General features: G+C 42.0%; 2 protein-coding genes across 2 annotated transcripts in view; both read right to left on the reverse strand.

Moving 5' to 3' along the window:
* The window catches only part of CSRP3 (cysteine and glycine rich protein 3), a 30,711-nt gene extending 17,574 nt beyond the window's left edge, over positions 1–13,137 (reverse strand). Inside the window, exons 1-3 of the mRNA XM_060261924.1 lie at positions 13,067–13,137; positions 4,362–4,505; positions 60–228 (exon numbers count right to left, since the gene is read on the reverse strand). Coding sequence (XP_060117907.1) covers positions 60–228; positions 4,362–4,473 — 281 coding nt within the window. The 5' untranslated portion in view covers positions 4,474–4,505; positions 13,067–13,137. The remainder of the gene's footprint in view (positions 1–59; positions 229–4,361; positions 4,506–13,066) is intronic.
* Positions 13,138–21,179: 8,042 nt separating this feature from the next.
* E2F8 (E2F transcription factor 8) overlaps positions 21,180–25,369 on the reverse strand; it is a 30,121-nt gene continuing 25,931 nt past the window's right edge. The window contains 4 exon segments of the mRNA XM_060262208.1: positions 21,180–21,748; positions 21,751–21,822; positions 21,825–21,867; positions 23,597–23,967. Coding sequence (XP_060118191.1) covers positions 21,684–21,748; positions 21,751–21,822; positions 21,825–21,867; positions 23,597–23,967 — 551 coding nt within the window. The 3' untranslated portion in view covers positions 21,180–21,683.

The raw sequence follows: 25,369 nt of genomic DNA on the forward strand, positions 1-25,369 counted from the left end.
GTAAAATGTCTTAATACAATAGAGAATATTATTAGGACACTACCAAGAATTTCACTTACTGTTGCAGATTCAGGCCAAGATGCTCTCCAGTGTCAGTGCTGAGGCACCCTGCACCTTGTCCATATCCAATTCCTTTGGGACCATATTTTCTCCCATAACAGGTTTTGCAGTATATTTCTGATTCATGAGCTGATACTGTTGTACTATCCAGAGCCTTTCGGCATGCCACTAGAACAAAAGAACATTTGTCAACACATATTTATTAGAACATTACCCTGCCATGCCAGGGATGGATGTGCCGGTGTCCCTTCTTCCACATTTTCATCCTGACACAAACCTTCTGAGGTAGATCAGGCTGAGACTCACTGTCCAATGTCACCTTATAAGCTCCATGGGAGAGTGGGGATTTGAACCAAGGTCTCCTTAGTCTGACACTAACCACTATATCACAATGGTTTACCTGTAGGTTGCTATATTTTGGGAGAATACAGCTGACTACAAGTCTTATATTCAAAGATTCATTTTAAAAGGAAAGATGCAGGACTCAAATCTCCTTGGAAGCCATCTAAGAAGACCTGTGCTTGATCTTGGAGAAAGCATTTGACACATGCATTTTACACATTCTCAGGAACTTTCTCTTGTTTTTATTGTGGTACATGGAAGACAGAAAAATAAATCTTGTGGCTGAAATGTCACAGCTGGTATAGCACAGAGATCAGGATCAATTCCACTCTACTACAAGGCCAATACATTCAGCCACACGTCCTGCCCTATAGAGCAATTTACTATCCTACAACAGAGGTGTTGTAAGGATTTATTAAGAAGATCTGTATGAAATATCCTAAAGAATAACAAATGCTGCATTATAATATTGAATCCTAAAAAAGATTAAGTCTTGCTTGGGTCCTACAGATTTGATGTTTCTATGGCACAGCTTCACCACAACTTTGGGAAGCAACTATTGTCTGATTCTGTTAAGTTTTAGAAGAAGAAGAATTGCAGATTTATACCTCGTTCTTCTCCCTGAATCAGAGACTCAGAGCGGCTTACAATCTCCTATGTCTTCTCCCTCCACAACAGACACCCTGTGAGGTGGGTGGGGCTGAGAGGGCTCTCACAGCAGCTACCCTTTCAAGGACAACCTCTGCGATAGCTATGGCTAACCCAAGGCCATTCCAGCAGATGAAAGTGGAGGAATGGGAAATCAAACCCGGTTCTCCCAGATAACCACTACACCAAACTAGCTCTCTAAACTAGCTCTCTAAAACTCACTAAATACAATAAAAACAAAACCAGAATCTATTGTTCTCATTATTATGCCTACTTTCCACATTCTCTGTGGAGATGCCTGATATGTACTTAAACAAAAGGTGTTGCAAATAGTCCCAAAATGTGAATAACTATAATGGGGGTGGGGGCATAATATTATTCTCCACTATGTCCCTGGAAAAGCATTACATTCTACTAGTCGAAACTTGTTGGTGATCCCTGGCCCTAAAGAAGTCCAGCTGTACTTGACAAGAGCAAGGACTTTTTTGGTCCTGGCCCTGACCTGGTGGAACTCTCTGCCAGATGACAACAGGACCCTGTGGGATCTTCTACAATTCTGCAGGGCTTGTAAGGCAGAAATGTTCCACCAGGTTTTCAACTAAGGATAGTGACGGTTCCCAAGCCGACAGTTCATTCTTCCACCCCTCTGAGTTCCCCCTGCTCTGATACAGTGTCTGGTAATCTGGACCAGAAGAATATTAGTAGGACGCCATCAGGGTTTATAATCTGTTTTTAGCTTAATTTGTTTTATTGGTTTTATACTTATGTATCTATTGTGGTATTGATATACATCACCCGTAGAGCGATTCATTAAATTGAATTATTATTATTATTATTATTATTATTATTATTATTATTATTATTATTATTTCTTTCCTTAAATTAAAACTATGAAAGAAAGACACTCCTATGTGAGGCAGAGTCTTCCCTGTTCTGCATCATAATCTACAAGGAAATGATAATTATATTTAACCTATAAGTTAAGGGATGATGGAAACTCCCACCAGCAGATAGTGCTTCTATTTCTGGCACCTTTGGGACAGAGTATCTGTTTGACACAACAGATGGAGCAGAAGCCCTTGAAGTGCTATTGTTGAAATAGCTTTAAATTTGTCAGTCTGCTGGCAGAGACAGCCCAGCTGTCACCAAGTACTTCAAGGGTTACAAATTGTGATCATGCCACATGTCGGCCACAAGTGCATCTGAAGTAAAAGCCAGCAAGGAAGTATTATTGAACACATGAACACATGAAGCTGCCTTATACTGAATCAGACCCTTGGTCCATCAAAGTCAGTATTGTCTTCTCAGACTGGCAGCGGCTCTCCAGGGTCTCAAGCCGAGGATTTTAACGCCTACTTGCCTGGACCCTTTTTGGAGATGCCAGGGATTGAACCTGGGACCTTTTGCTTCCCAAGCAGATGCAAAACTGCACATGTGAGGGAGTCTCTATCAGGTTTGTCACAGGGTAGATATAATTAGGTGATTTGAAAAGGGTACATCCCCCCCATTTTTCCATCTACTGTCAATATAAAATGCCACACTTGTCAGTATTTAGCTACCATTGGAATGGACATACTCACTGTGGGGGCAAATAGAACCAATGCAGCTATTGCTTAAAGTGACAAATTATTGTTGCTCATCAGGTGAAAATTGGAACTTTGAAGGCTGCTATGGCCATTTGACAGCTAATGTCATAGAAACAAATTTAAAGGCTTCCTTTTTCACTTTAAAAAAAATAAAATTTGATGAGAGCAGCATTCAATAAATATATGATACATTGCCTTCTCCAACTGATAAGAATGATGTTTAAGGCTGTGGTATGGGCACCATGAATGCTCCAATCCATACTGATAATGACTTAAACTTTTAAGCTTAGGGAGGAATCTCATGAATGGAATAGTAGACTTAATATTGCCAGTCTGACATTGGCAGGTGGCATTTTTTTTTTTTTTTTTTTGCTTTTTTGCTTTGAGGAATCCTGAGGGAAACTTAAAAGAAGCATCATTAGGCAATTTCAATACAGAACATCTTATAGCAGTCACAGCAACTGGAGTTTCCTGGCTAAGTCTAGCACTCTGAGGGATGCTTATTTATGCAGTAAATTTTTCTCTTGCTTCCTCTAAGGACTTCAGGATGACATGTAATTTCTCCCCTTCCTCCAGCTTACCCACACGATTACCATCAAGCCACTTGAAAGTGTGCATAGCCTAACTCAGCCTCATACTTTAAGTGGCCCTGCAAGAAAACCAATTTTGTGGGTGGGTGTGTGAGTGCCCATGTCTGGAAGTCATTACGACCTCTGGAAACTCCTACTGGGGCAAGGGGGATGTCGGGGAAGTGGCTTGATAGCCAGCCTTTGTCTCCCGAGCCCTGCTATTCTCTGGAGGTTTCCCATCCAAGTACTTGCGAGAGTTGGCCCCACTTAGCTTCCAAGATCTGATGAGAATGGGCTTACCTGAACTATCCAATTATTGATCAGGCTTGAGGCAGAGAGCCTTTCTTTGTCTGATCTACAGTGGATTTGAGTCTAAATTCAGCAAAGACGGTAAAGGTCCATCATTACAAAAAATGCTCGGTCAGGATAAATCAGTAACAAGCTGTTATCTGTGCTCTCTCTCTCTCTTTCCTGCTTTATCCACACTTATCCTATTGCTATTATGAGTTGTTTTGCATTATGTGAATTCTGCATACCCACAGAACAGTCTGCGCTAAATGTTATTATGCTATATATTGTTCCTTTCCAGGGCTTTGCTGTTATACTTGTTAGAATCTGCCTCAGTGTTACTCTCCATGATCTGTGTTCTTTGTTCACTATGATCATTTATTAAGAACTGCGGATGAATGGAGCTCACAAAAGGGATCTTTGTCACATTCCCTTTCCCATTGGAGCTTCCTAATTTTTCCCAGTTACCGCTCCTGAGTGTTTGGGGACCTTCAGAAAGATATGGAATGCAGCAAGAGGGTGCAGCTGGAGAAGGACTCAAAAGAAACCACACACACACACCACACACACACTTGATCAAGTTCTTGCATAAACAAAGCAAAAGCTGGTGTAAGATGGACAGGTGATTTCCCCTTTCAGCCACCTGCTCTGTTTCCCATGCCAAACTGAAGTAATGCCTTTAGAGTGGGTTTCAATAGGAAGGGGAAGCAGTACAGGGCCTTTCTGTGATCTGTTTGTGATTTGTAAGATCCAAACTATGTTGGTGCCTTTTAAGCAGAATTATGAGATTCATAAGGTTATTGATGCATGAAATACTGGCAAAAACTGAACCTGTGGAGATTTGATGAAATGGTGCAGATCCACTTACTGCAATGGAAGCACGTCTTGTGAAAACTCTTGCCATTGCATTGGATTTCCTCAGCATGATAGACTGTCTGATCACAGGCACCACATTTGGCTCCTCCACCCCAGTTTGGCATCTTGGAAGCTCTCGGTGGTCTGAGGATAATACCTTTATTTCCCAAAACAAATAAACCAGAATTAGCAATAATTCATTCCTTTGCTATATTATCCCCCAGATACAAACTTTCTAGTTCTAATACATTTTTTTAGATGCGACATCTTGCTGGCCAAGCAGTCCACAGATATGTAATAGTAGACATAATGGAGTTATCATTGCACTCAGACAGAGAAAACTGCTTGTAGTGAAAGGTAGCTTTCTGTGCATCTCAACAACACAAGAATCCCTCCAGGTCTTTGACTGAAGAAACCCAAGGATGGCAAGTGGGACAAGGGTCAATGTAATGAAGTCTGCAACTGGGCTGGCTACAATTCCATTTTCATGGTATGGTTCATCTATGGCATATGAAAAATAAAACAGAATGTTTCATTCTGGGTTCATTTCATTGTATGTAGGGTAGTGGTTGTGTCTGCACATTATAAAGACAAACATGTTTGAAGGGCACATTCCTAATTATTTCTGCCTCGGAGGAGGAGGAATTAGATTCTCTCATAGAATCACTTATACCAAATCTTTCAAATACCTATCAGGTAATTTTTCATCATTACCTTAGCTGATTGTCAAATTGGGGAAAGGGACTAGTAGGAGATCTAGAAACAAACCAATAGCAAACTTTAATTGCAAATATACCTTTCAGTGGCATGGGAGACTCACCTACATTTTTAAAAGACACACAGGGCCACAATTGGTCATATTTTTAGCAGCTTCATATTTTAACTACAGTTAATTCTTCTAATTTCATCATAGCATATGCTATTTGAATACAACATGCTTTGTGGCACAAGCAAAAAGATATTCTTGAACACAAACAATGTGTCACTGAGATGATACAACTAGATAATGAAGACAGATTAAGGAATTTAATATGAACTGATATGCAAAAGCATTGTTCAATAATGATGGCTTAACCTTTGAGCATTCATAACAACATTGTTGATTTGCCTCCTTTGAAAAGTGCTGAGTTTCTAGATATGAAATGGGTGGACCAACCCTATGGAGAACTGCTGAGGGTTGAAAGCAGGCAGAGCCAAATGGGTCTACAGTGCTGGCAGCATCACAGGGTCCACTGCCCCCATTTCCCGCTGGTGGCCAGGGGACCTGGCAACCCTAGTTCAGACTGCTTTTGGCTGCAGAGATGACAATTATGAAGACTGTGGGTTTGCTGAGTCTATGCCAATTGTCAGCAATGCTGTAGGCCTAGGGTTGCCAAACCTAGGTTGGGAAATTCCTGGAGCCTTGAGAGCAGCCATTTTCTCTAAGGAAACTGATCTCTGTAGTCTGGAGAGCAGTTGTAATTCAAGGAGATCTCCAGGCCACACGTGGAGGCTGGCAACCCTATGCAGATCAGTTATGAGCTGAGAGGACAGCAGGACTGTCAGTACTGAGGGGAGGGCTGTCACTTGGATTGGCTCTCCCTGGGCTATTTTAACACCCTACTCTATTCCTGGTATAAAATTGATGCTCGTGGTGTTCTCAATAGTGTACCCACACAAAAGTATTTGAATTTAACAATCTTCAAATGGTGAACATGCCTATGCAAACTAGGAGTTAATAGGCTACATTTGAATCCACACTTTTCAGCACAAAGGGAAGAGGAATAAAACTCCAGACCCAAGCAACCCACTTGGATTTGAGGAAATAATGCTGACTTTGAATCTGAGTTGAAATTTTGGCAAGTTACTCAGTATCTCTTGTACTGCAATCAGGAAAACTGGCAGACATTCCATCAGAAGTAAAGGTTTCCAACACAAGCTCCATGAAAACATACAGACTGTAGCCAGCAGTGTAGGTTCAGTGAGTAGCATTTAGTGTGTTCCCAAACTCCAATTTGCTGAAATAAGCTGAATGTAAGGGGAGGAACACTTGTAAGGGAGGATTGCTTCACCCTTCCTGCCCCCACTAAGCATATCCTACACATACACTTACTCTTGCATTTTCTTTACAAGGGAAATGTATATTGGGAATCCCACATTTTCCTCTTGGAGACCTGACATGCTTAAAAGGAGAAATCAAGGAATATCAAATACAGTTTCAAATTGATCCGAACAGGTAATTACTTTCCCATCTTCACCTGTTCTTTAATTCACATTAAATGTGTGTTGTCATCTTTTTTTTATGTCTCTAAAAACAAATCAAAGCTATCTTTCTGCCAGAATTAGCTAAGGTCCCAATCCCCGGTTATGCAGGGTTTTCCAGGCAAGAGTTGTCAGAGGTGGTTTGCCACTGCCTGCCTCTGCATAGCTCCCTATTCATCATAATTTGTCATAAGGGAATGGAGACAAATATCTTTCCCTAATACAGGGGAACACGGTGGAACAGAGTTCCGAAATCTCTTTGTGGAAACTCTTGAGAGTTCTGGCACCTCTTTTTCCAGAAAATAAGCCCTGCCCTAATATATGGACAAGAACAAATACAGAGGGATGATATGATGGCACTAGGTTGGCAAATACAAGCTTGTGGGAAAAGCAGGTACAGAACTCACATGCTTGTTCGTTTGTTTGGGGGATTTCTATGCCAACTCTTCAGCCCTGCTCAAGAAGGCTTGATTTGCTCATTGTGCTTTCTTGATGTCTCTGAGTCATACTTTCTAGAAAGATCAGAATGTTCACCTGTCATTAGCACATCACATTGTTATTTACTGAGAAGTTCTGACCTCTTAGCTCCTTATCCTTCTCAGCAAGCCAGTCACTTTCTTATTATAGTTTTTTCCCTTCAAAGATAGCTATGTTCAGTGCTTCCCAGTTTATACATGGAATATGAGACAAAATCACAACTGAAATACTCCTAGCTGAGTCAAAGTGTATAGAGGGATTTTATTCTCTTCCCCTAATAAAATTGTTTTTATATGTAAAAACTGGATGAATCTTACATGTTGATATAATACGAAAAGGACTGTTTTACTGTTTACATTACAAAATGACAGACATGTCTTAACTATGAAACTGCATTATGTGAATCAGAGTGTTTTTGTTTCGTTTTTTAAAATTAGCTGATTTACAAATTTTTGCCATTCCTGACAGAAAAAGATCTGGCTGCAATTCCATATGCTTGGTAGTATCTAGATTAGATAACAGGCTCATTCTCCATATGGGGCTGCTGCTGAAAACTGTCCAGAAACTACAACTGGTATAGAATGCAATAGTGAACATCCTAACAGGAATGCAATAGTGAACATCCTAACAGTTTTCATACAAACTAATACATATCATTATATATGACCATTTTCATAAAAACAAAGTAAAGTAATAGTAAGAATTATACTAGGGATACAAATCATCTATATAATTCACATTCCTGGTCATTTTTCAACATAAAACCTCAGAACATTATACCTGAACATTTTCCCTTTTGTGCCCTATAGAATCACCTCATAGCGTAATAGACTTTCAGCTGTAGACAGATTAGTTTTCTTCCATTTGTGAGTATCTCTTAAAAGCTCACATTTTGCATCTCTTCATTATAAAAAACCAGACATCAACCCCATTTTCCAGCCACAGAACAGATGAGGATTGGGCCACTTGGGAAGCTGTTAGGCAGTACCTGTTGCTAGGCAACTAAGCTTGGTTTTGTCAGTAAAAGGCAAGGGAGGAGGCTCTTTCCAGTCCTCTTTTGGTCTTTGAGGGAGAACTCATTGGGGCCAGTCCTGACTAAGTTTGCCAGCTCCAGGTTGGTGGGAAATTTCTGGAGATTTTGTGGTGGAGTCTAAGGAAACTAAAGTTTGGGGAGAGGAAAGGCCTCAGCTATAATGCCACAGAGTCCACCCTCCAAAACAGTTGTTTTCTCCAGGAGGGAGATGTGTGTTGTCTCACTCACACTCACTGAATGTTCCTCCTGGAGGTTGGCTTAGGCCTGGCAGCATCCTCTGGGTGACCTGATGCCACCTGACTGGCATGAATTAACTAGGCCTGGCTGTTTGCTCCTGTTCAGCAGCCGCCCCTCTATGATAGCAAGTGTGACGTAGCAGTTAGAGCTTCAAAGATGGACAGCTGAAGTCAGATCATTTCCCCAACAGAAAATGGCTGTCTTGAGGCACATACTCTGTGGTTGCCACAACACAACACAACCAGGCCAGGCCAAAAAAACAGATAATGCCACAAGTTCACACTGATGCTAAATGCTGCAAGGCTGAATATGACAGGAAAAATTAGCAACAATACAATGCCAACAAAAGGAATGCTGAGCTTCAGCATCTAGGTGACCATCATCATGCCCCCCCCCCCCCCCCAATCCCATAATTATTCTTCCTTATCTCCATTCTGGGCCTGTTTTCAAGACTTTGTGCCACCACAGACATGAGGACACACATGGAGGGGGGGGGGAGCTGGCATCTGTTTCAGCTGCAGGGTGGGTGGAAAGACAGCAAGGGTAAGGGGCAAGTGAATGCCAAGGGTTGGGGGTGGGTGGGAAGACAGCAAGAGTGGAAGGGTGAGTGAATGTCACTGGTGGGGGGAGTAGTGGGGTGCCAAGGGTGCAGGGGTAGTTGACAGGAAGACATGATTGGAGGTGGGTGGTAGTTGGAGGGAGTGGGAAGTTGGAGGTTGGAGTGGGAAGACACCAAGGGTGGGGGGGGGAGTGAATGCCTTTACTTGAGTGGATGGGGAAACAGTGGGGGGGGGGGGCAGTTGCCCAGAACCTCTTTCTAGAGCACATTGTATTTCCCCTCACAACAGGCCTTATTCCTAGTCTTTAATAATTGTACAATCTCTACATGTTTTGTGTAGGGGTTGTACAATTATTAAAGGTTTTTTTTCTCTTCTGCACCATTTGTCTCTTCATTTTGCTTTGGCATGCCTCTTTCTTCTTCCTTGTTATCATATGACCAGTAGATAGTTACTGATGCAGCAAAAACTATGGGACCTATAACCACATCATGAATCTGAGACATAATTCCTGCTGAGACAATAAAGAAGACTAAACCCAAATATGTTTTGTGTGATTATAGAATAAAATGTATAGTCCATTTCCCATGCAAAAATGTGCTCTCTCAGATTTATTGCCTCTCTCTAACATGTGTTTTGTTTGTTTCAGCTAAACACAGGATGGTTCTGTCATTTCATCAGTGCAAGCCATTGTTCATTTATTGCTTATTTATCTAGAAAATATGTGTCCATGGCTGCCTCTGCAGAGACCTGCTCTAGTTGGCTCACAAGGTAAGAACTATACAATAAATCATTGCATCCACAAATACACCTAACTTTGAAGCCTTGGATAAAAGTCTTACAAATACTACTTAAAGGGACTTATCAAAGTTCAGCCCCTTACTGGTATAGTCCCTTATCAACCTGCTACTGTTGGAGCTCTAAAAGGAAAACTCAATGCTGATGTTAATTATAGTAGCACTGCTACACTTTTTCCATTATTTTCACCACCATTAGATGAAGGGCCAGTGGAAAGTGTCAAAGCCTGAAGCCAGCAGCTACTTCTGTGAACAGGTAGAGAAGACAGGCTCTTGGCCCTCCGTGAGCTGTATGACAGCAGAAAGCAGCTCTGGCACATCTCCTTGCCAAGAACTACTTCTTGCACAACATATTTTCTTGTTCCACTCTTTCCATATAAATATATGCATAAAATTGGCCCAAAGAAATCTAATGCTTATTTTTCATTGGGTGCTGCTGCAATAACCTCACACACTTAAATTGAGCTGGAATTTTATTAATAAGAAATAAGAAAAGCCATACTGTATCACAACCAAAGCTCCTCTAGTCCAGCATTCTGTTCATACAGTGGCCAACCAGCTACCTCTAGGAAGCCCACAAACAGTGTTGGTTAATACATTAATTAGCAGTTCTTGAATATCTAGCAGAATAAAGCAAAAGGGATAACTCTGCCTCAGGTGATACAGGATCAGATACCACAACATTCAGTGAGTGTAAGTGGGAATTTTGTGACATGGATACAATTAACAATAGAACATGGGAGGGAGGGTGAGATTTCCAGACATTAAATGGCTAATAACTTATTACTGTGTGAAAGTCAACATTTTTAGTTGGTTTTCCTGTCAAGTAGTGTGATTGTCAGGAAATGTGATAAAATTCCCATTCATCAGGGCGATATACAAAAAGGGCTTAGCCAGTGACACATGCACACCATGACAAACAAATTTGTCCACATTCATCTTCTTTCAAGAGAAGTGAGTACAGCAAAATTGTTCATATATGTAGGGTTGAAGTTTGTTCTGCCATGGAGATGCAGTGATAAGAAATGCTTCTCCTGCTGACTTCCATCTGTTAAAAAGATACACAGCCTCTGTCTATTTAAAAGATGGCAGCTTTAAACAGCAGCCAGGAATGCCTGTCATCAAATCCATCTGGCAATAAGTTGTGATCTTTTCTTTCCATTTCCAACACCTGCCAGAAATGGCCAGCTTGATACGGTACATGGAATACCCACTCTAGCAAGTTATAAAAGCTCTGTGAGGCTGCTTTGTTTCCAAGAACCTTTGGAAATTAAACCTGATGAAATGCAAGCTCTTTTTAAAAGTGGTTTTTGTTTGGCCTAGTTATTCTATCTATTTAAAGAACTGGGTTTATTTTTAGTGGGCTGAATTTTTTATTTTGTTGAAGATTGATGTTTTGGATTGGTTCTTAATATTTTATTGTGGCTGGTTTTGTTTATTGTCTGTGATTGGTGGTTATTGTGCATTTTATCAGTTTGGGAAGTCATTTTGTAAATGGTAGAAGCAACATATAAATGTTTTAAATAAATAAAGGTACATCAGTGAAATTCAATTGATTTTAGTGGCATTTACTTATAAGTAAGTGGTTTAGCATTTCAACTTTCATTACCCCACAATATACCTTTAAAGTGTGGCATGATTGCTAATGGAACCCAGACTCATTTACTTGGACTAGAGATGCTGATATTTTCTAGTATTTAAAAGCTACATTTGGCACTGAGTGATAATGCCAAATAACATCCCATCCACACCCGCACAATACAGGCTCCTCAAGTCATGTCATCTTAGTCCACCCATAAAATACAGCAATACCCTACAGCAGGGGTGGCCAAACTGCAGCTTAGGAGCCACATGTAGCTCTTTTGCACATATTGTGTGGCTCTTGAAATCCCCCCTGCCCCCCGGCTTGGAGAATGCATTTGTCTCTTTAAGTCATTTCTCCAAGCCAAGCCAGCCAGGGGATTGGAGAATACATTTAAAGTTAAAGTTGCTTTCTTTCCACCTTGCGCTCTTCCTTCCTTCCTTCCTTCCTTCCTTCCTTCCTTCCTTCCTTCCTTCCTTCTCTCAAACATCTGACATTCATGTCTTAGAATCATAGAGTTGGAAGGGACCTCCAGGGTCATCTAGTCCAGCCCCTGCACAATGCAGGAAATTCACAAATATCTCCCCCTACATCCACAGGATCTTCATTGCTGTCAGATGACCATCTAGCCTCTTGCGGCTCTTATATTAAGCAAGTTTGGCTGTCCCTGCACTACAGTATGCAAATGAAGTCTCCTGGATTTTGTATAGATAACTGCAATAACAGAATTTGTTCTTGCTCCCATGCACCTTAGCAACTGTTTACTTAGGAATGCTACAGTTGGAAAACATGAAAATCCAGTGCTTTTTTGCATGTAAATTATTTATGTAAATAAAAGGTTTAAAAATCTGAGTTTCATCTTTAAATTAGTCTACCCCCCCACAAATTGTTTTCTTTGAACTATGCTTTCTTGTGTCACACGATAGTAAAGTAGCACTTAGGGATAAATTTATAGCCAGCTCAAGAGCAAAATGTTTCATGTAGTAGTTGATTTATGTATTATCCATGGAACTAAATATTGATTCTATCTCAAAATTAACACCATCTGTTACCAGAAGTGAAATCAGTCATAAATTATTCTTTCTTCCAAACTAGCACTACTACTAGAAGAAGGATCTATATTTCATAGCACAAAACATACATCCCCTAGAATAAATATTTAATTTTAAAGTGGCATTCTGACATTTCATCACCATCACTTCCCAATACAATTTCCACCCACATAATATTTGAATCTAAATTACATTAGTTAAGACGACTTCAACTTAATGGAAAGGAAACACAACAGTGAAAATTCTTACTCCAGGTAATGCCATAGTTAGTCTGAATCCATACAAAGGACTTCTGGCCTTAGAAAAGAATGTTCCAGCCTCTTCCCTGCCCATTCCAGCCTACTGATTTCCCTGAAATGCTGTTCCTGGTACAGCATGTAAAGAAAATTGGGGGGACGAGGCAAAAGGAGGAATTGATTGGACTTGGCAGGAATTAGTTAATGGAAGAGTGCGTGCTTATACCCAGAATTAAACCCTGTGGGTCCTAAGGTGCCACCCCGTCTGTCAGTGGAAAATGTACTGTAGATCCAACACACGATATGTTAGCAACTACCAGAAACACAGAGATGCTCCCATAACACAGCACACTCTTGTACAGTATAGAATATAGAACTATCTCGAGCTGTTTATTCACTCAGTTTTATGAATATATTTCTCTTTTTGACAAAATATCCCCAAAGTGCTCTTTTATAAATAAATACAAAGGACCAGAGTTTCTTGATGCTTTTCCATCAATACATACCAGAGTGAGTTGTGTTCTCCTGCCTCCTGTTATCTTGTTGAAAAGTCTGCGTCTGATGGGCCCTGCAGTCTTTAAATACTTAGTGGTTATTGGCGTTGGCTAGGAAAGGGCAAGCGACGGACAATATGTGTGGGACTACGTGAGCAACGCTACTGCTATCAGATGGCTTAAAATAACTTGTGACAAAGCCTTTGATTCAGCACCAGCTATGAGCAAGTTAGAGAACAATGCAAGCCCCTCAGATTACACCCAAACACTCTCCCCAAATACAGTTGCCAAGACAGAACTACATTAAATAAATCAATATTATCATGGGACATGGTAGGATTGCCAGGTCCTCCTTGGCCACTGGTGAGGGATGAGGCACTAAAGTTACTAGATCCTGGCTGGAAAACTCCTTGGGATTTGGGAATGGAGCTTGGGAAGGACAAGAACCCCAGTGGAGTACAATGCCACAAAGTCCACCCTCCAAAGCATCCTCTTTCTCCAGGGGAACTGATCTCTGTGGTCTGGGGATGAGCTGCAAATCCAGATGATCCCCAGGTCTCACTTGGAGGCTGACATTCCTAGATTAGAAGTTGATTATGAGAGAATCTTTAAAAATAAAATTAAGGATAGTAAGAAAAGGAGTTAAGAATACAAGAAGTGATAACACAGGGGCCACTGCTAGGATGAACTGCCTTTCATTTAGAAAAGATTATATTCAAAAGATAAGCCACTGAAAGAAAATGAAATCAGAATGGCACTTGCCCAGTTAGGATCAGAATGGTAGCATACATGAAGAAGTGGCTTCAGGATTCCCTTGAGCCATTTTCCCAATTTAAAGCAGTCCCAGTGGGCTGCTATTTAGAGAAACCTACATATTCCCTAGGACATAAAGGTGGTTCCCTAACAGACCCAAAGGTGCCTCCTCCCAGTTTGTTTCAGGCTGAGAAAATAGTGCAGGGCAGGGGGAAGGCTGAAGCCCTTTGTCCACTTGCACTCCAGTCTGGATTGCAATCAGGCACCAGTGACATATGAATTAAGAAAAGTCACAACTTGCAGTGTGGGGAGGGACTCAGATTTCTGTAATGTGTGAAGAAGTTATTTTGATGGAGTGGCAACAGAAGTTTTCTAGTGTCAGGGATTCCATTTCAACACATATAATAACAACAGACCTTATTGCACTGATCATTCCTAGTTCAAAAAGGATGTCAGCAGTGCAGGATACTGCAGCAATCTTTCACAAGAATTTATTTATTGATTGGATTTATATCCCACTCTCCCTGCTGAAGTAGGCTCAGGGCAGCCCATTATAGCCACTGGGAATAATAGGTTCACAATATATTCAATATTCCATAGACTCTGTTAATCTCAATCTAAGTGGAAATAGTGATTTACTCTGCATCAGACTCATCATAGCTGCTGCATCAATTTTAAAAATAAAAATTGCTAGAAGTGCAAAATGTAGTTATTTGGTCTAACTGAACGTGCAGAGACTATGAATGCTGGTAAGATATTTGAAAGCAGCACATCAAAAACATGAAGTCAGGTATGATATCAAAGAGATCTTCACAAAGCAGGCAAGTGAATCAGGTAATCAGGTCATGTTTCAGGGGTGGAAGAAAGCACAGTAAGCAAGTTTGAAATGCAGATCACTGAAGACATAAGATATATGAATGGGGGGAAATTACAAAAAATGCAGTCTGCAAGGTGATTGTGAATCAGACAACATCCAAGAAATTTAAAATAAAAGTAGACACAAAGTCTACTGAGGATTTTTGTTTTGTTTTGTTTTAGATCAGAGCATCCTCTCATCAATATATCTAATTCTGAACATTGCCCTATCTGAGGACAGTTAAATCTAAAGACTGAAGCCATGAACTGATAGATCTTTCTATAAACTGATAAAAGCCCCAGGTTTGCAAAGATGATAGATAGACAGACAGACAGATTCATATATAGAGATATGAAAGTGAAAGAAACACATCATGGTAGTCTCCCCAAAATAATAAAAGCAGTGCCGGCACCTTTTAAGGAGATCAGAAAGGCCTTGGCTTCCTTTAAAACTTAGTTATAGGCAGTAAAGGGCAGGGGGGAGGCACTTTCAAAAGTATTTTGGCTTTCCAGTCCACCCTGCTCCCTTCTCTCCTACCCTGGAGGCAGAGCCAGTGTGTGGAAGCCTGCGACCTAGGAGATTGCCTAAGGTGCCAGCTCCCAGCAGGGGCGGTCGCCCCCTCCCTGCTTGCACCATCCCTGAGCTTCTAACTGGGCTCTGAGGGGTCGGAGGAGCTTCCCATCTTCGGCGCCCTCCAAACTCAGAGAGCGCTAGGGAGAAGCACCACATGATCTTTCTGGGCGCTGAGGGATCGGAGGAGCTCCCCCGGCCCCTCAGCACCCCGAAAGAACAGTGATTCTCATCCTTGGTGCCCACCAAACTTGGAGGGTGCCGGGGAGGGGAAGCACTGAGTGCCCAGCATGTTGACATCACCTCTGTGTGACATCATCATGCCGCACGTGAGATAACATTTTCTGGGGAGGGGATGGGCACATGCTGGGGTTCTGCCTCAGGTGGCAGAACCCCACACACTGGGCCTGCCTGGAGGGAGGATTCTTAGGGGTCAGGCATATTGCCCGCTACTGGGCAACATTGGGCCATGTAGTTTGCGTGATTCATCTGGATGCAGTAGGGGTTGGTTACCAGTTGAGTTGATACAACACAACTCACCTGAGTGACTTGCTACCAGATGACTTTTGCAACTTGGCCACATTGTTCCCAGGGAGAAACTAGAGGGGGAGTGAAAAAGGGAAGGCTGAATTCCAGTGTGATATAGTGATTAGAGTGACTAGGGTTTTGGTATACCCAGTTATGAATTTCCACTTTGCCATGGAAGCTTGCTTGGGGCAGTCACTCTCTCTCAGTCTAATCTATTTTACAGGGGTGCTATTGAAAGAACCAAGCTGAACCAAGCCGACTATGCTTCAGACAAAGAAACAAAAGCTAAAGTGAGCCAAAACTAGGAAAATGAAACTTGATGTTTCACGGCCGTAAAAGCGCTGAAGGGGGGGAAACGGGGAGGTGAGAAACACGGGGTGCGTGCGTGTTAGACTGAACGGGATAGGGCAAACAGATTGTAAGCCTGTGGGCTAATTGGTTCACAGGGCCAGCCTAGGCGGGACAGAGAAAGCTTAAAATCAGTTGCACTGCGATGCAGGCTTTGGATTTCTGGGTGGGTCTACTTGCCTGGATTTCCTCGTGCTTTGCAAACCACGCTTAATAAATGCTTGCTCCTCTGACCTACTTGTCCAGAACTCCTTGTTTTCAAAGGATTGGCCTTAGGGCCATAACACTGTGAGGAAGGGTTGCCAAGTCCAATTAAAGAAATATCTGGGGGCTTTGGGGGTGGAGCCAGGAGACTTTGGGGGTGGAGCCAGGAGACATTGGGGCGGAGCCAGGAGCAAGGGTGTGATAAGCAGAATTGAACTCCAAGGGAGTTCTGGCCCTCACATTTAAAGGGACACTTCCCCCCCGCCACCACCACGAGAAAGGGGGCTCCCCTCACCCTCGCCACTCCCGCCGGCCGTCCAGCTTCGTTGCCGCGGGGAGACGGAGGCGAAAGAACCTCGCGCGCCCCTTTACCGCCTTCCCGCCGGCCGCAAAAGTTCAAAGGGAGAAGAGCCTCGTGGCGGCGGCAGGGAGAGCAAACAATCCTCGTGGAGCAGGATCTCTCTTACCGTCAAAATGTCCATTAGGCAGGGTTGGGAACGCTCTCCTCTCTCTCCCCTCCCTTCCCTTCCTCGCGCTCCAGTCGCTGAGAGGAGGCGGCACCGGCGGAGGGAGGCGGAAAAAAGAGCGGCGATTTAGTAGGTGGGGCTGGGGAGCGCCTCGCGCCGCAGAGGCGAGGCTTGGTGAGGTGAGCATCTTTTCCTGCGCGGTTTCTCCCCGTCCCCCTTTTGCCATACCCCTATCCAATCAGGGACGGGCTGCCGCTGCCCCTGTAAGGGTCAACTGTCCCTGTGAAGTCTTAGGAGAGGGGAAAGGGGGGCACCCCGGCGCTGTTTCCCCCCCCGCTTCTGTTTTTTTGGGGAGCGGGGGAAGAGGGTGGAAATCCTGGGGTCCCCTTCCAGGGTGGGAGGGTTGGGAAGCCTACTGTGAGGATAAAATGAAGGTGAGGAGAACAATACAAACTCTTCCTGTTTTCACTGGGGAGAAAGGCATGGTATAATAGAAGCAAATAAATAATAAAACTGAAGACTGGGTGTGGCAAATGTAAGAAAGGCTGGTTGGTGAACGGGAAGGAAATGCTGGCTTAGGCTGTGAATAAACTTTGAACTTGAACGGGAAGGAGAAAAGGAAGCACGGAAAGGGGAGAGGAAAATGGGGCTGCTAAAAGTAACTGAAGAAATAGTGTGGCAAAGTGGATACAGGGTGAAATGAAATGACCCCCTATAAGTTCTTGAGGGTTCCCTGCTTGTACTAATGTAAACAACAAGCAGGCCTTGAATTCAGCAGGAGCTCACGGGAGTACAGCTCCTGAACTTTTCTGACATCCCCCCTCATCCCCACCTACCTACCTTGTCAATTGAATAGTAGGAGCAGCTGCACAACAATCTTTGGATTAGGAGAGCGGCCGGCCAGCCAGCTACCAGGAGCTTTGCCACACCCCCAGTAGCCCTCATTAACCCCTGCAGAAGCCTGCACCACCCTTTCTCCACTTCTTATGTGATTTTTGGCGGCAGGTGGCTTGCTGGCCTTTTGACTAGGGGTGGTGGGGGGGTGGCCAAGGAGAGCCCCAGGTGAGCAAGGCCTGCTTGGTCTAGTTGGATCTCTAGCCAGCCCAAGCAGGCCTTGCTCGCCCAGGGCTCTCCTTTCTTGCGTCAGGTTCCTTTTGGCTTGGGGGGGGGGCAGCATATGCTAATGAGCTCCAACACCTATTTTTCTACAAAATGACCCCTGACAACAAATAAGAAGTGCTTTTTCTACCACAAATATAATTCATATGTTTTAATACTGTTCACCTCATTCCCCATACAAAAACATTTTATAGAGCTTGCAGAAGTCAAGCCCAAAGGCATATACAGTAGGCAGCTAGTTTTAAATACTGAGGAATGGTTGGTATCATTATTAGCACCAGACACACACAGGGCTAAGATTAAAACTCCTTTGAAGCTTAAAACAGATTCTCATTCAGATGAGAAATGTAGGGATTTAGGCTGAACTTCTCAAACCAGTTTCTTGGGAATAATCGAATAAAATGGGACTGAGAGTTAGGTTTGCTCCCCCAGTTGGCTTTTAACATAACAGGCTGAGGAAACTGGTTCAAAATAAGCTTTGCCAAAAATAAGGGCACTATTCCCCCCCACACACCCCAAGTTTGCCAGGTGGGAATTACTGAAATTGATTCTTTGCAGTGAGAACCTATTGGGTATGGATGAGAGATGCTATTTGTATTAATGACGTTCTATAAAAGACAAAGTTCTCAGATTACAGTTTTAGAGTGCCAGGTGCTCCCCTTCAATATTTTCCTCATCTTTGGATCACATGAGAAGGGTGTCACATAATGTTGTCAACTGCAGATTGGGACATTCCTGGAGATTTGGAGAGAGGAGGGACCTCAATGGGGTATACTACTGTAGACACAACCCTCTCAGGCAGCCATTTTCTTTAGGGGAACTGATCTGTGTAGCCTGGAAACAAGTTGTACTTTTGGGAGATGTCCAGGCCCCATCTGGTGGCTGGCAATCCTAGGGGCAACTCATCCCTTAGTTTTCCTATCCACAGCCCCCACTGAAGAATAGCAAGTTCATTTACTTACCAAAAAATGGATGGAGGGGGAAGTCTTATTAGAATATGCTGCATAACAGTATTATCAAGGTTTGTGTCTTTTCTAGCATTGAACTTGCTTAAGTAGAGTCTGATCAACGTGAAAAATGATAATCACATAGTTACCATATGTAGATACCCATGAGCCATGGGAAATTTCTCTCAGAGAACGGAGAGAATGTGCTTGAGCCTTAGTATAATGGGCATATACTTGAAGCAAAATCTGCTTTTGCCATTTTATTGCAAGCATGATCCTAGGTTTCAAATACAATCTTTATTAAGGAGAGGTAAAGAAGAAACTCAAAGCTCCCGACACTTATTTCTTCACCATTACAAGCACCCATTATTTGGAGATAATCATTATCTTTGAAACGGAGGATCATTGAGGGTGGCATCTCAGTTGGAGGAGGCATAAGAAGTCTTCTACTCATAGGAAGAATGAATACATGAGCACTACAAGCACTTTCTACCTTTCATGTTTGGAGTTTGGACTGTAAAAAAAAGATTCATGGATATTTGAACCTAAGGCACCTTTAATATTGTATTTATGAACTCTTGAGTGAAATCTTGGTTGTGAGTCTGGAATAACCATAAGTAAGAAATTCATATTTTTGAACGGGTGGCATTTTTGTTCAATCATGGTATTATTTTGTTGTTTGACATTCTGACATGGAGGCATATGTAGTTTCAACCATGTTGGGAGATATACTGCCAAACTGGACACAAGCCAACATGTTATCAAATTAGAGAATGGAGTTCTAGGCATTGGCTAGGTGTGTCAGGCTTCCTCATTGTTTTTTCCCTTATATTTGAATCATTCCTGAAGAATCTTTTTTGTGTGTTTGGACTTCACCTGTTTAAACAAAAGTTCCATGCAGGAGTGATTGCTGAAACTCAACACATGGAACCAGAAGCCACATTCACTAGCACCAGTCTCATTGCCAACAGAATCAAGGCGAATCATGATTAATGATCCAAGAGTGAACATGTTTTTCTGGAGGTTGGGAAGGTGTCATGTCAGAACCCATTAGAACTTTGTCACATAAGTGTTTTTACTTGGTAAGCTGTTTTCCTTTTTTGCTTTGGGTATGCATTGTTTGCATACCCAAACATGTCTTGAGACATGTTATCTTACCGAGGCAAATTAAGTGAAATGTGTAAATAAAGTGAATCTTTGCCTCATACTGTGAAAACTGCGTTTTCTCCCCAGTTGAGACTAATAGCCATTCGCTGCTCTTCCATTTTATCCTCACAACAACCCTGTGAGGTAGATTAGGCTGCATGCGAGAACCCAAGGTTACCCCAGCAAACTTCCATGGCAGAGCGAGGATTCAAACCTGAGTCTCCCAGAACCTAGCCCAACACTAACCCCCACACAACACTGGCTATCAATGGCAAGGAGGATGGAATCCCATCTTTAAATTTTATTTTTCTTTAGAGTGAGGAATTTGCTTCACAGAAGAATCAAAGTTCTGAACATCTGTTGTTCACAGTGAAGAGAAATGAGGGAATGGTGAGGTCCTTTCTTCTCTCAAATAAGGAAAAACTATTGGAGAGAAGGGAGAACATCTTGTGTTCCAACTAGACCCAGAATTTTCCAGTTGGTTGGTGCAAGTTACATAGTAACTGCAACGATGAACTGAAAATTACACTTGGTTTTGCCTACATTCGTATTGCCTCATCTGGGTTGATTCTTAGTCATACCAGAGTGACCTTGAGTACTGGAATGTATTTGTGATCAAATATCTTCTGAAAAGATCCTGTCTTGATTGACGTGTTCATCAGGACCACTTTCATGTTAGCATTTTGAGTAAGTCATCTGTTTTACATCCAAGGCAAGATAGACCTAGAGCTTCTGAGTAATATCAAGATACCAAGAACTTAACAAAGTGCAATGCATACTCTCTAATGCCAACAAAAATTGCATTTTGTGGTAGGTATCCTTCCCAAGGCACTCGAAGATAATTAGCCCAAGGAGGAGGGAAGATGTTAATAACCCACACTTTGCCACTGATGTTGAATGACATCAAATCTTATTTGCACAGGCCCAGATAATTTGGCTGATTCCTGTATTGATCCGAGTCCATATCTGGCCCCATTAAGATGCTACACTGCTATGTGGAAAGCTAGTGGCATCTAAGTTTAGAATCATCTTGCTGTAGCACCTATTCACCGATCCCACATTTATCTCAGCACTGGCTAAAGTAGCTCATAATGTGCTAATTTGATTATGTTGCATTTCTACAGAAGATCCTGCCAGCTTTTTGTTTCATTAAAACATGGAAAACAAGAAAATTCACTCAAAAACAATTTGAAGAAATTGATGTATTTTGAAGAAATTGATTAGTGCCTTAAACAAATCTTATATATAGACGTGATTAAAATTTTATATTTTAAAACAGTATTAATAAAAAGAATTAAGTGTTATTTTAACTAAAATAACCAGCACCTTCACAGTTTCAAAAATATATTACATGCTTGCTATTTGCAATACACAATTCATGAAGCTAGTACATTTCTGTGCAAATAATGAACAGCTTTATTCTATACAACTACGAAATCAGATATTTAAATTGAGTTCTTATAATGCTTCTTTATGTAAGCTTTTTACAGATGTTGACAAATGTCCTTGTTCTTGTAAGAGCTCAAGTCAATTGAGTAGAACAGTAAGTTAAAAGCTACTTCAGCATGATGAAACCATCTGCACATTTCAAGATAATTTCCATATTACACATTCAACCAGCTTATAATATCAATTTACCAAGAGCTATGATTACATCTGTTCAAAAGAGATCAACAGTATTCTCTCTCAAGTCAAAACTGATCTTCTGTTGATGCATCAAGTTCTCTCTGAAACTCTAACAATGTTCCTTGGAACTTCCATCAATATTTGATTCAGGAGCAGACAAAGAGCTAGGAACTATGGCTGGTTTGCTTGCTGCGCAGAAGATTGTTTATTACCTTCCTGAGAAACTCCACATCTAACAGGAACTGTGGCCTGAATAAGAAGGAAAATCATGTTACTTGTGACTACATTAAAATAACTTGCAAAACAGCAGGCAGAAACCCACACACCTTATTTTGGAATAACAATCAGGACTATCTTTCAGGGGTGTCAAACTCATTTGTTACAAGGGCCAGATCTGACATAAATGGGACTTTGTGGGGCCAGACCATGAGTATCATAAAATGTAATGCCAGGTAGTGAAGACATAAACTTGCTTCCTGCTGCAGCCAGCAAAGACAAGGAAGAAGGAGCTAGGAACTTCAGTAGCCTCAGAGCTTCAAAGGGTGAGCACAAGAGGGGAGAAAAGAGCCTTGAGGGCCTGATTAAAGTCCTGGGTGGGCTGGTTCTGGCCCATGGGTCAGATATTTGATACCTTTGATTTATATTCTGTACACAGGCAGAAAAGAAAAGAACTAACCAGGAACAACCCAGCTTGCTTTCCATGGTCATATGTATTAGGATGGGGAAAACAAGCGAAAGAGTTACAGAGGACATTGTTGGCAAGTCTCAGGGATAGAAGGTGAGGTATTCCTAATGTAGTTTGTCCCCCATTATCCTGACAAATTGACAAACCTTTTACACCTGCTGAACATTGCCCTCAGCAGATGAAGTAGGCTCTTGCCTGCAAGAGCTCCTGCCAAAAAAGGTGTCTTAGTCTTCAAGCTGCCACATAACTCAGCTATTTGTGTAGACCTTAAGATAAAATCTCCCTCACTACTCATTAGAAAGAACACTGACCCTGTCTGTTTACGCCTTGATAAATTCATTTAGATTGACAGACAAATGAATTCCAAACATCAGGGTGCACCAATTTTGTAAAAAGCTAATTCAGTTTTGATTACAGTATCATTAAAGTTCCTGTATTTCTCCAAATTTAACCCTAACCCACAAAACCAGATGAACAGAGTCAAGTTCAAACCTACTCAGCCACCAAACAGGCTCTATCTGCCATGTTCTAAAAGCCATTAAAAAAAACAACAACCCTGCTTTATAGTCATTGACAATCTTATGCTTTTTCAGATGACAGGAAATTTGTAAGAAAGATGTTCATATGACATTAGCTTTGGCTATGATCTTGCAATTTTTCAAGATCCTTCATATAGTTTAACAAAGTAAGTAATGCTGCTTTAAATAAAATTATTAAAACTTATTTATATGGTGAGGTGGTATTCAAATATGTTTACTGCATTAGACTGAATTATATTTCTTTACTCTTTCTGTATCTCACCTGAGCATTCTACAGTTTTGGTTTTTCTGAAGATTCTGATGCTACAGTCAATTGTAAGGCTAGAGAAATTATGAGGTCAAGACCACAGGAAAAAAACCTGTTTTTAAAACAGATGTCAGCAATGCACATGGCTTTATCACATTTGCACAACTATCAATTCCAGAATGCTGGCAACAACAGACATTTATTGCCTATGGAAAAAGCTACTGTAGGCCAAACATAGCCATGTGTTGTTAGTATCTCAAGATCTTTTAGTCTGGCCCTCTTCCTGGCATTCTAATTCTGTGATGTGTTATGAGGGAGAGGCATTTAAACATTAGATTCTGAACTTGCTCTCTAGAGTAGTCCAATCAAGCAGCCAACCGCATGAGGTTGTCAATTGCACAGAGCAGCTCTAAGACCCAACAAGGAACACTGGCACATACCATATCAAATGCAGTACCTACCACACAAAATCTAAGTCAAAAGATACTTACAAAGGAGCCCTCTTACCTGCTGTAATGGAATTGTTAGAACTTGTTTTCCATTTATCTCATGGCTGCACTGCAGTGTTTTTCCTTGCATGAAATCTACCCTTTTGGAGACAAAATTAACACATTCTACTCCTTGATGAATCTGGGCAGATCCTGGATCTGCAGACATTTGCAGAGTCGCTGCTATCAGTCCCAAGTGCTGTAGTGTAAAGTTCAGGACAGAAGAACTTGGGGCCTGGGTAGGATTAGCATGAGCCACTGAAGAAAGAACAGTGCTGTTTACCACAGGGATGGTAGGTACAGGAGAAGTTGGTAACATTAGATTCATGGGTGTTATATGAAAAGCAGGGAGATTAACTGGTGTAAATTCAGATGTCACTGGAATGTCACCTATGCAAGGGAAGAGAAAGAACAAACCATTAAAAAGCACAATACTTTTAGGCCATGGGAAAGACTCCATTGTCCAGATCATCTAGACATGAAAAAGCTTTTGTAGTGCAGACATAGAACAACTATTTGGGCATGTTGGGTTTTAGAAGAAATATTTCCTTGTGTAAGAGGGTTAATGTTGATCAGCCTAGCTTCGCCCTGAAAGTACATGTCATTTAAAACCCACAAAGATCACTTAGGGTACAAAATTAAGATTTTGTTAGAGACACTAAGAAAGTAGGGCAGTGTACTTCTAAATACAGAAGGGATAGAGGCTACAGGTACCTCTGCCAGTCCTAGGTGAAAACTAATTAACTCCATCATCCTGCAGCCGCTGATGCTACACCATTTTTGGAAAGCTAACACTGCAAAGTCCTGACCTAGATAGCTTAGGCTAGCTTGTCAGATCTCAAAAGTTAAGAAAGGCCAGCTCTGACTAGTATTTGGATGGGAAACCACCAAGGAATACCAGGGTCATGAGGCAGAGGGAACACTAGAAAGCCACCTCTTAAAGTCTCTTGTCTTGAAAGCCCTAGCAGGGTGTCAAACACGCAGCCCACAGGATGCTTTCAGCCTGTGCAGGGCTCAAATATGGCCCCTGGGCAACTTCCTTCTCTTGCTTCCTTTTCCAGGGCTGCTACTGCAGCCAGACCTGAAACCTTTGATAGCCAGACCATAGCTTACTTTTTTCTATTTATGGCTCTTGGCTTCCTGCCTCCCTCTCCCTCTCCCACACACACACAAACAGAGCTCCATGGCGGCTTCCTGCAGGGGAGATAGGAAGACAAGCCTCTCTCTCTCTCTGTCTCTCAGACACACACACAGCTTCTGCTTCCTTCTTTGGGGCTGCTGCTCCTCTTTTGGTGAGGAAAGCAAAAGAGAAAACAAAGTTGGAGTCCATGGCAAGTCTACAGGTAAACAAGTGCTGCTCCTTTATTCTTCTACACAAGTGATGAGAGAACTATAAATTCCCTCAAAGGACAGGACAAAAGAGTAAAAAGTAATCTGTCACTGATAAGAGACAAGATGGAAAGAGACTAAAATGAGCTCTGAGAAACACCAGGGATAGTTATTCTTTATTATTATATTCATAAACTGCTTTTCTTCAAAAATAGGACTCAAGGTGGCTTTAACATATACATTAAATCATAGAATTGGAAGGGACCTCCAGGGTCATCTAGTCTAACCCCATGCACAATGCAGGAAATTCATAAATACCCTTCCCCTAAATTCACAGGATCTTCATGGCCATCTAGTCAGATGGCCGTCTAGCCTCTGTTTAAAAACCTCCAAGGAAGGAGAGCCCACCAACTCCTGAGGAAGCCTGTTCCACTGAGGAACCGCTCTAACAGTCAGAAAATTC

Source organism: Heteronotia binoei, chromosome 21, assembly GCF_032191835.1.
Source record: "Heteronotia binoei isolate CCM8104 ecotype False Entrance Well chromosome 21, APGP_CSIRO_Hbin_v1, whole genome shotgun sequence".
NCBI classification, from domain to species: domain Eukaryota; kingdom Metazoa; phylum Chordata; class Lepidosauria; order Squamata; family Gekkonidae; genus Heteronotia; species Heteronotia binoei.